General features: G+C 45.1%; 1 protein-coding gene across 3 annotated transcripts in view; it reads left to right on the top strand.

The window, feature by feature from the left end:
• Positions 1 to 10,777, top strand: part of LOC105920845 (sodium- and chloride-dependent transporter XTRP3) — a 95,404-nt gene continuing 84,627 nt past the window's right edge. For 2 of the 3 annotated variants that reach the window (XM_012856486.3, XM_021312875.2), the window contains exon 1: positions 1 to 217. In XM_012856486.3, coding sequence (XP_012711940.1) covers positions 94 to 217 — 124 coding nt within the window. In that variant the 5' untranslated portion in view covers positions 1 to 93. The remainder of the gene's footprint in view (positions 218 to 10,777) is intronic. The other variant, XM_036133355.1, reaches the window with a different exon arrangement.

The raw sequence follows: 10,777 nt of genomic DNA, 5'->3' as shown, positions 1-10,777 counted from the left end.
CCGCAGTCCGTTTATAAGCACAACGCAGCGTCACACACATGCTGTTGTGTGGCGTTCCGGCTGCTGCGCACGAGTTTTTCACAGAACGCAGGCATGGCAAAAGATGCTCGAGACAACTGGGAAAATCCCATGCAGTTTGTACTAGCTTGTGTTTCATATGCCGTTGGACTGGGGAACGTGTGGCGGTTTCCTTACCTCTGTCAAATGCACGGTGGAGGTAAGTTACTAATTATTACCGAATGTCCCGTTACTTTAAACACTCTTGTGCCTATATACCAGGTTTATGATGTACCCATCATAACCCTGGCAACTAGATTTTTGTGCGGTCAAGTTTATTCATTGTGACAACTATAGCTGTTGGACCATTGTACCGAATCTGTTGCATTCGTTTTAACGCATTTTTACTGTCGCAGCAGAGGTGTTTCGTAATGCCCGTTTAAATACAGCCAGATCTCCTTCAAGAGACCCTACGTTTTATTTGAGGTTTAAAAAGTAGTCAGGAGCATAAAAGCATATGCATTTTTTGTATGAATGAGTCTTTCTGATACAGTAAGCAGACGCGCACACCAGGTCAAGACTTACTGCTTCTAAAATGAGTCGTCTGTTCTGTGGTAAATTTCCACAAGGGAACCTAAAGCTGCTATTGTTAACAGCCAGCTGTTTTACAGATAAAAATAACTCACCAAAAAGCGGTGTGCAGCGAAAACCACATCTATCAAATAATTAGTTGTCAGATTTTATAAGGTAGTGAGGTTGTACTTTACAGAAGGTCAGGTATGATCAACATATTTAGGTTGAAACATAGGCTTCATGGCTCATCGCTACGTTTTCCCCTAGGGATCATGTAATGTCGGGGACTTTAGGATGCGAAATATTTGATTAAAATTCGTATTGGCAAAATCTCGTCACGATGTCATGGCAGTAGTGTGCAGTTTTCTCACCGTCCTGTGTCGATGCTACAGACCTGACTCGCGTATGGACCTTTCATTTCCGGCAGGTGAAGCTGAAAGTCTTGTAAATCTCATTTAAACCTGTCTGCATCACTCTTTGAGATGTGTTTGTTTGCAGTGTTAGGGGAACACTAAAAATAAATGGAATAGCTGTCGAGCTTCATCATTACTTTGGAATAACAACAACTAAGACATCAGTAGACTGTATAGCTACTTTGGTTTGGTTTAAATTATTCTGGGAGCCCCGTAGTATGCTTAAATATCTTAAACTCCTTTTGAACATTATCACATTAGTTAGTTTTATGCTGAAGTGTTTGAAAATAGGCAGGTAAAAGACTTCAAAAGATTAGAACATGTTGATGACTTGCTAAATTGCAAGATATTGTCTACAAGATTCTGTTCAGGACCTTAAATTTAATTTCCATCCTTCTCCTTCATAACGTTATTAAAGAAGGCTGCAATCTTCCTGAATAAGATAACTAAAACAGCTAATTGTCTTGTGATATTTCAGTTCAAATTTGCCATGTGATTTACAAGAGAAGCCCAACAATGAATATGGCACTAAAGTACTCCAGAAGTTTGCAATAAGATAAGATTAGATAAACACCAAAGCAGATAGGTCATGGTTTTGTCTATACAGCACATTTTGTCCATTGTTGTTTATGCTTTTGTGCAGATCAGGTTTATTTCCATTCCTTTTCTTTAACTTTATACCCTAGCTTTATTCGAGTATTATTACTCTTTACCTGAAAATTAAAATACATTCTAGGGCCATGATCTGCAATTGTAGTTAAAGCAAGTAGTTTATAAACTAAACATTTACATCTTTCTTTAAAGTATGTCTTGATTCTGAGATCGACCAACTCGGAAATACATGCATTAGTGACCATATTTAAAAAAAAAAAAGTGGCATTAAGATCGTGATTGCGCCATTAAAGGTTTTTTTAAGGACTAAAAATTGTCCCTTGGCGACCGCTAGACCGTAAATCCACAATTTGGGTCACGTGGTACGATGACGTAGTTTGTTGATGTAGCTCAGGCTATGCTACAGAGAGTACAATAGAGTACACAACGACAAGTTCAAATGCGGATTCACAAAGTGATGATTTTAACACGAAAGACAGCGCAAGCATTTGTTACGATTCGGGTAAGTCTGAGATAAACATTTTAGCAGAATAAACGAAATGGGTTGCTAGTGTATAATAGGGGGTTTTCAGCTGACGTCACGCTCACGTGACTACTCAGCGCGTCCGCCATATTGGGTGGCAGTCGTTTCGCACCGTTGACCTGCATTGTATGACGCCTTAGGCAGTATTGGAAGTGAACAATGGGGAAAACGTGTTTAATTGTTGGTTGCACGGCCCGTGGAGGTGGAGATCAACGCTCTTTCTATCGCCTACCAGCCGTAATAGTGAATCAGTGTGAAAAAAAAAAAACAGCTGTCTGAACAACACCGTCACCTATGGCTGACACGGATATCCAGGTCCGATTTGGACGGTGTTAAGCTGGAATACGCCAGAGTCTGCGGTGCTCACTTTGTCACAGGTAATTAACTGTTAAGTATTTAAAACATGTAAGAAGAATATATTAATAATATGGCTTGGGCGTTATGACTTATTACTTTCCGCGGCTGTCATGTTGACTGCCTCCGCCGCCTCTACTGCCTATTACTACCGCATACTGTACTCCCTCTCTCAGCCGTGTTTTAATTTGATTAATTTCACCGTAACTTGATTTCAACCATGGTAAACCGTTGCTGTATTGTGGGCTGTAACAGCGCAACACATGATCGCCATGGGAAAAACATAGAAACAGATTAATTTTCCACCGCTTTCCTGCCTGGAGGCGCAACCACGGAGAACAACTGTTAGCGATAACAAAGAGTCGTCGGCTCGCTTGGATCGCGGCTGTAAGTCGACCGAACATAACTTTCCACAGTATCCCGATGTCAATGAGAGTGTGTTCTAAACGTTTGAAACACATAGCAGCTAGTTAAAAGTACATTACATTCGCGAGTGGTTGTTAGCGCTAACGGTTAGCATGTGCTAACCCGTCTGAGCGCAGCTTACCTTTGAACGAGTTACAGTGATAACAAAGAGTCGTCGGCTCGCTTGGATCGCGGTTGTAAGTCGACCGAACATAACTTTCCACAGTATCCCGATGTCAATGAGAGTGTGTTCTAAACGTTTGAAACACATAGCAGCAAGTTAAAAGTACATTACATGCGCGAGTGGTTGTTAGCACTGACGGTTAGCAGCTACTAAACTAGCATGGGCGAGTTACTGTGTTCCCACTGTTTGCTGGCTTTATGATCTGCAGCTCCTACCGGCGCCAATACGGTAAATACAACTTAATTTTGCACTGGTCATTGTTCTGCTTAAATAATTAAAGCCGCGAGCGGCGTCGATCGGCCCTGCAGCCAAGCGCCTTCGCGCACCGCCTGCCGCCGGCGGGCGGTGCAACACATTTGCAACACATTTGCGTCGGATTGTTTACATTTTTACCATCTTATTAAAACTCACCCGTCCACGTATGATGGCGATTTCCTTGATGTACATAACCAGATGTGAACTGGTTGTGAGCCTCTAGATCCTTGTAAGCTCTCATTTCCTCAAGAGTGTGCAGAGGGTTTTCACTGAACACCAGGTAATGCACTATGTCGCCGTGCTCTACATTTGGCCAATCATCTGGATTACGGCTAAACAAGGCACCGTGGAGGGCATAGGGGTCCATATGGTCGATCACGGAACATTTCCTCAGATATACGTCCTTATCTGGTCGCTCTAGCGTGCTGGCGTACTTATCCATTCGCGATACGATAATACGTGTAAGACAACTAGAGATAAGGAAGTGTGCCACCCAATATGGCGGACCGGAAGTTGGCCAGTGACGTCAGTGAAAACACCCTATTGGAATCGGGGCTTATAATCGCGGTTCTGGCTGACAGTTCGGATGTAAACACGGAAACAACCCGTCGAAGGATGATTGCATAGCATTGTTTATGACGGCTGAAATTTGCCAAAACAGCACATAAAAGAAAAAGATGTACATTCAGCCCAAACCACAGGTTCTCAGCATTATGTGTTCACGGAATTTTACTTAATAATCTGGACGTGAGCGCTCTGAGAGCGGACGCGCTCTGGGAGAAACACTCCGCTCAGGACTCGTGAGGCAACGCTGCGTCTGAAACGAAAGTTTAGAGGCTACCGGCTACTTGGCGATTCCATTCAGCGAGGATTTTCTCACCTCCAGGACTTTCGGGTTCGGAAATGTGTGTAAGGAGACATTATCCTTGTTGGTATTTGACTAACCATAAGCCACAAACATTTTAGCCATGTTTAATCTGTCTATTTGTGTTAGAGAAAGCGAGTTTGCAACCAGGAAGTAACTTGTTGCAATGTCAACAGATCGCTTGCCAACAAATGACGTCATCGGTCACGTGACACCTGGCGCAACATGTTTTATGATCCTTGCGCTAAAAAGCCTTAAAAATCCACTTTGTCATCGAATTTTTTATTTTTTTTTAACCCGGGTCATAATAATATATGAACTTTCTAATATATAGCAACTTGTATGATCTCAGAATCAAGAAGTACTTTAAGGTGATTGTAGAAGGAAATCACTCATCATATCTTATGATACACTTATAGTCAGTGAAAATTAAAGAGTCAGTTAATCTTTTGGAACAGATAAAATAAAAAGCAATCTTAAAATTAAGATGGTTTTAATTTGCTATTTAGTTCAGTAGGCTTAATCAAAGTCTGTTTTATATATTACAATTCTGTGGTATTCAGGGGCACTTCTAGAGATCATCAGAGAGGGCTACTGAGGTCATTGTTTTCCTGTTCCAATATCCTTATGTGTTGCTCACTTAGGAAATATTCCTAATAGGCAAGGCAAGGCAAATTTATTTGTATAGCACAATTCAATCTGGAGAGACTCAGACGGAGAAAGAGAAAACGATTAACAAATTTATTTGACAAAATGAATAACAGTTCTTTGGCGCTCGGGCCCCGGCTGAAGATTTGAGCAGTGAATTCCGACAAATTCAGATGAGCCCATCAACGCTGAATAGGGATGCTCCCCCGGGGCCCGACACTGGTGGTGGAGGTTGGAAAAGATGACGTCTTGGAATGCTGGTGGAAAAGGGGAGGAGGTGGGTCGAGCACAGCTGGAAAGCGACAGGCGGCGTGGGTGTGGAGCATTTTAAACGGAAGCTTGATTGAAGATTGGAGAAAGCGGGTCGAGGTCCGGAAATGAAGATGACGCAGTAATAACCTTAGTGCTCTGGATGGTTGATACACTGATAACAAGTCTGTGATGTATTTAGGTGCTAGGCCATTCAGGGATTTATAGACTAACAGGAGTATTTTAAAGTCTATTCTCTGAGATACAGGGAGCCAGTGTAAGGACTTTAGAACTGGGGTTATGTTCTCTGCTTTCTTAGTCTTAGTGAGGACGCGTGCAGCAGCGTTCTGGATCAGCTGCAGCTGTCTGATCCACTTTTTAGGCAGGCCTGTGAAAACACCGTTGCAGTAATCAATTCGACTAAAAATAAACGCATGGATTAGTCTTTCCAGATCCTTTTGAGACATTAGTTCTTTAATCCTGGAAATGTTCTTTAGGTGATAGAAAGCCGACCTTGTAATTGTCTTTAGATGCTTTTGGAGGTTCAGGTGTGAGTCCATCACTACACCCAGGTTTCGGGCCTGATCAGTGATTTTTAGCTGAAGCGACTGAAGCTGTGTGCTAACTTTTGATCTCTCCTCTATTGGTCCAAATATTATTAAGTCTTACTTCTGTTTTGTTTTTATTCAATTGAAGAAAATTTTGGCGCATCCAGGCATTGATTTCTTCTAAGCATTTACTTCTAAATGCTTAGACGTAAGGTGTATATATATATATATATATATATATATATATATATATATATATATATATATATATATATATAGTGATGAATTGTGTGGAGATGAACCCAGAGTTCAGCCAGACGCGACAGTAATTCTTTTGTGGTGGCAGGCGAACAGACAGGTTCCAGACCGATAACGTAACAGACGTCGAAACTGGACAGAGTCAAAAAACAAGAACAGGTCAGACATAACCAAAATACTGGAGGCTCTTACCGATGAAAAGAATGCAAAGTCCCGGCAACAAACAGAAAACTAAGAAAAGTTTAAATAGGCGGGCAGACAAGGTAGCAGGGAGGGACCAATTAACTAAAACCAGGTGGAAATGATCAAGGGAGCAAACAGAACAAGTCTAAAGATACAAATTAGCCTAAACAGAACACACAAAACACAAAACAACCCAGACAGGGTGAGCAGAAGAAAATAGTTCCATCAAAAACCAAAACCTAAACAAAACACAACCCAGACAGGGCGGACTAAAACCATCAAACATGTACCAAACAAAAAGGTCTCTAGACTCAAAAGTCTGGTAGACGTCCCGAAAGACGACCCCGGTGTGACAGACGTTCCGGCGGGCGTCCAGGAGGACGACCCCGGCGTGACAGACGTTCCGGTGGGCGTCCAGGAGGACGACCCCGGCGAGTCGGGGTGTAGGGTGGGCGGCCCAGGCGAGACGGGATCTCCGGCGGTCGTCCCGGCGAGCGGCCCAGGCGAGACGGGATCTCCGGCGGACGGCCCCGGCGTGACAGGATCTCCGGCGGACGGTCCCGGCGTGACAGGATCTCCGGCAGACGGCCCCGGCATGACAGGATCTCCAGCGGGCGTATAGGAGGCCGTCGGCGGATCAGGGTGACAGGAGGCCATCGACGGGCCAGGAACCTCGGAGGCCGGCGGCAGGCCAGAAACCTCGGAGGCCGGCAGCGCGGCAGGACCCTCAGAGACCGTTGGCAGGGCCTGGAGAGGGAGAAAACAGAACCTGGCGCCGAACTACTGGCGACTGGTGCGGGAGCCTGGCTACAGGCGGCTAAAGAAGGAGCCTGGCTACAGGCGACTAAAGAAGGAGCCTGGCTACAGGCGACTAAAGAGGGAGCCTGGCTATAGGCGACTAAAGAGGGAGCCTGGCTACAGGCAACTAAAGAGGGAGCCTGGCTACAGGCGACTAAAGAGGGAGCCTGGCTAAAGGCTGCTAAAGAGGGAGCCTGGCTAAAGGCTGCTAAAGAGGGAGCCTGGCTAAAGGCTGCTAAAGAGGAAGCCTGGCTACAGGCTGCTAAAGAGGGAGCCTGGCTACAGGCTGCTAAGGAGGGAGCCTGGCTACAGGCGACTAAAGAGGGAGCCTGGCTAAAGGCTGCTAAAGAGGGAGCCTGGCTAAAGGCTGCTAAAGAGGAAGCCTGGCTACAGGCTGCTAAAGAGGGAGCCTGGCTACAGGCTGCTAAGGAGGGAGCCTGGCTACAGGCGACTAAAGAGGGAGCCTGGCTAAAGGCTGCTAAAGAGGGAGCCTGACTACAGGCTTCAGGAGGCCCCGGGCTACAGGCTTCAGGAGGCCCCGGGCTACAGGCTTTGAATGAGGCCTGACTGCAGGCTGGAGTGAAAGCCAGACCCCTAGCGACAAAAAGTCTCAACAACAGTCTCTGGAGAATGTCGGACAGTGACAGCCAGTAGAGTCTCTCCCAAAGTTGGCTGTCTACCAGGGCGACTAGGGGTTGAGGCTTTAGGTGAACGCCAAGGGGGTCAAAGTCTCCAGGAGACCACGGATGCTTAGCCCTCTCCCCAGGCCAGGGGCGTCCGAAAGAGGAAGCGTCCGCCTGAGTTCCCACCTCGCAGGTCGACGGTGGGCCCTCCTGGGTCTCGACGTTGCGAGTTGGCGACGGACCCTTCTGGGTCTCCACGTCTTTAGTCGGCGACGGACCCTCCTGGGTCTCCTCTTGGGTTACACCTGGAGGCTTGGGCGAATGCGTGTCCTTCCGCACCCCTTCGTGGGCCTTGGACTGAGGCAGGTCCTCCTGGACCCCCTCGTGGGATTTGGATTGAGGCAGGTCCTCCTGGACCCCCTCGTGGGACTTGACGGAAGCCGAGGCGTCGGCCGGACCCTCGGGGACAGATTCAGGAGCCGAGGCGTCGGCCGGACCCTCGGGGACAGATTCGGGAGCCGAGGCGTCGGCCGGACCCTCGGAGACAGACTCGGGAGCCGAGACGTCGGTCGGACCCTCGGAGACAGACTCGGGAGCCGAGGCATCAGCCGGACCCTCGGGGACTGGTTTGGGTCGGCTATAGAAAGCCTGGAGGGCTGACCTATAATGTCCCTCTACCTCTTTTAATTTCTCCTCCAGCTCCTCTGAATATTGGATGAGTAGAGCCTCCCTGAGACGCTTAATGATGGGGGCAAAAGTTCTTATTTTATTCTCCAGTGCCAGATACTCAGAGTCACGGTCACCAGCAGGGGGAGCTGTGGGCCTCTTGGCTCTGGGAGGCGAGGAACTCCTGTCTACTGGACCGGAAGTGGGCTGAGCCAGGGGTTCGGCAGTTGGGTGAGACCGGACTGGCTCGTCGGGCGGCTGCCCGCCTATGCTGAATGGATGGCCGGCAGGCGAGCGCCTCTTTCTCCGGCGGCGAGCCGGCAGACCTTGCTGGAGGGTAGATGCTTCCTGACGGGACGCAACCGCTGTAGCCGATGGCGGTCTCGGCGGCTCCTCGTAAGGAGAGAGGGGCTGCATCGGATCCGGAAAAAGATCCGGACGGATGTCCCGCACCACTTCCGCATGCACCTCAAGGAAAAAATCCAAGTCTGGACGGGAGCGCTCCGAGGAGGACAGACTGGAGGCTTGTGGTGAGTGTGCGTCGAGAGCCGGCATGTTAGACGGTATACCTGGCTCGTGCAACGTAGCAGCTCCTGAGCGGAGAAGGCGTCTTAGCGAACAGTTCATCTTTGTGGCCGGGACTTACTGTGATGAATTGTGTGGAGATGAACCCAGAGTTCAGCCAGGCGCGACAGTAATTCTTTTGTGGTGTTTATTGAAGGGAGGGTGAGGGAATTTGACAGGCGAACAGACAGGTTCCAGACCGATAACGTAACAGACGTCGAAACTGGACAGAGTCAAAAAACAAGAACAGGTCAGACATAACCAAAATACTGGAGGCTCTTACCGACGAAAAGAATGCGAAGTCCCGGCAACAAACAGAAAACTAAGAAAGGTTTAAATAGGCGGGCAGACAAGGTAGCAGGGAGGGACCAATTAACTAAAACCAGGTGGAAATGATCAAGGGAGCAAACAGAACAAGTCTAAAGATACAAATTAGCCTAAACAGAACACACAAAACAGGAAAGAGCTAAATTTAACCAAATAATAAACATAAACCAGAACAGAACATTACACACACACACACACACACACACACACATATATATATATATATATATATATATATATATATATATATATATATATATATATATATATATATATATATATATATAAAACATCTCGAATCACATCTCGAATCACACCCATCATGGCGATTCGATTCAGTATCGATTTCCTGACCCAACGATTCGATTATTTTTGATACTCAAGAATACACCACGATACGATACGATTTGATTCAATTAATTGGTTAATTTTTTTACCTTACAGGCTAGACAATGTTTCAAATTTGAAATAAATAAATGAAAGCTGTAATATTGTTATGCATTTTATTTGAGAAACAGCAAATAACGGAAGTAGCAAAATTGTACTCCACCTATAAAATACCTCATTCACTGAAAAATAATGCCTCTGTGTACTAGATTCTGAAAGGCCTTGCATCAAAAAATACAGCACAAAATCAGTGCAATGAGTGCAAAAGTGCACTAGCAGATTAAGTACCAAAATAGGCCTATTCTACATTCACTATAGAATAACAATACTCAACAAAATCAGTGCAATGAGTGCAAAAGTCCACTAGCAGATTAAGTACCAAAATAGGCCTATTCTACATTCACTATAGAATAACAATACTCAACAAAATCAGTGCAATGAGTGCAAAAGTGCACTAGCAGATTAAGTACCAAAATAGGCCTATTCTACATTCACTATAGAATAACAATACTCAACAAAATCAGTGCAATGAGTGCAAAAGTGCACTAGCAGCAAATGGTAACGAAAAATACCCCTGTACTTTATTCACTATAAAATAACAATACACATGAAAGTACATTACCAACAAAAAGTAACAAAAATATAGGCCATACTTTACTTAAAAGTAATAATGCTTTTGTTCTATACTGAAGGGGTTTGTAAAAGAGAACAGTTAGTAAAGCTGTAACATTAAACTACAGCACTGTTACAGTTCAATACTTTCAATTGTGCTTCTTGACAGATTTTTCTTTAAAAAAATTAGCTGGTCCACATGCTCAGCGGACAAAACACTACGTTCTGAACGCACAATGTCCCCTGCTGTGCTAAACACATGCTCGGATGGTACACTTATACCAGGTATGCACAAGTAGGTCTTGGCCAGGTCGGCCAGGAGAGGAAACTCGGCCTGGTGAGCTTTCCACCATTCTAACACCTTACCACCCAGGCTCAGAGATGCAATATCTCTGTACTTTCTAATTTTATCGTTGGCTAGCTCTTTGGATGTTTTCTTCCTGAAACTTTGGTCCTCAGTGCTGAAGGAGTCACCAAACAAGTCATCCAAGACTTTTGTTTTCTTGGAAACTGGTGGTTTTTCTAAATTAAACAAAAAAAAAAAGACAACAGAAAGAGTATAGTTATAATCAAAGTATAATATGGCAGTAGGCTATAATCATACAGTACAGTTTTAGCATATTATATACATACATAAGTATGTGTGTGTATAAATATATAAAATGTGCATGTATAATATAATATCTATATAACATTTATAAAGTATATGTGGTATGAGTAGGTTAAAGTAGGA

The sequence above is a fragment of the Fundulus heteroclitus genome, unplaced genomic scaffold (genome assembly GCF_011125445.2).
Source record: "Fundulus heteroclitus isolate FHET01 unplaced genomic scaffold, MU-UCD_Fhet_4.1 scaffold_61, whole genome shotgun sequence".
Lineage (NCBI taxonomy): Eukaryota > Metazoa > Chordata > Actinopteri > Cyprinodontiformes > Fundulidae > Fundulus > Fundulus heteroclitus.
The sequence above is the reverse complement of the archived record's forward strand: the minus strand, read 5'-3'. Positions and strand labels throughout refer to the sequence as shown.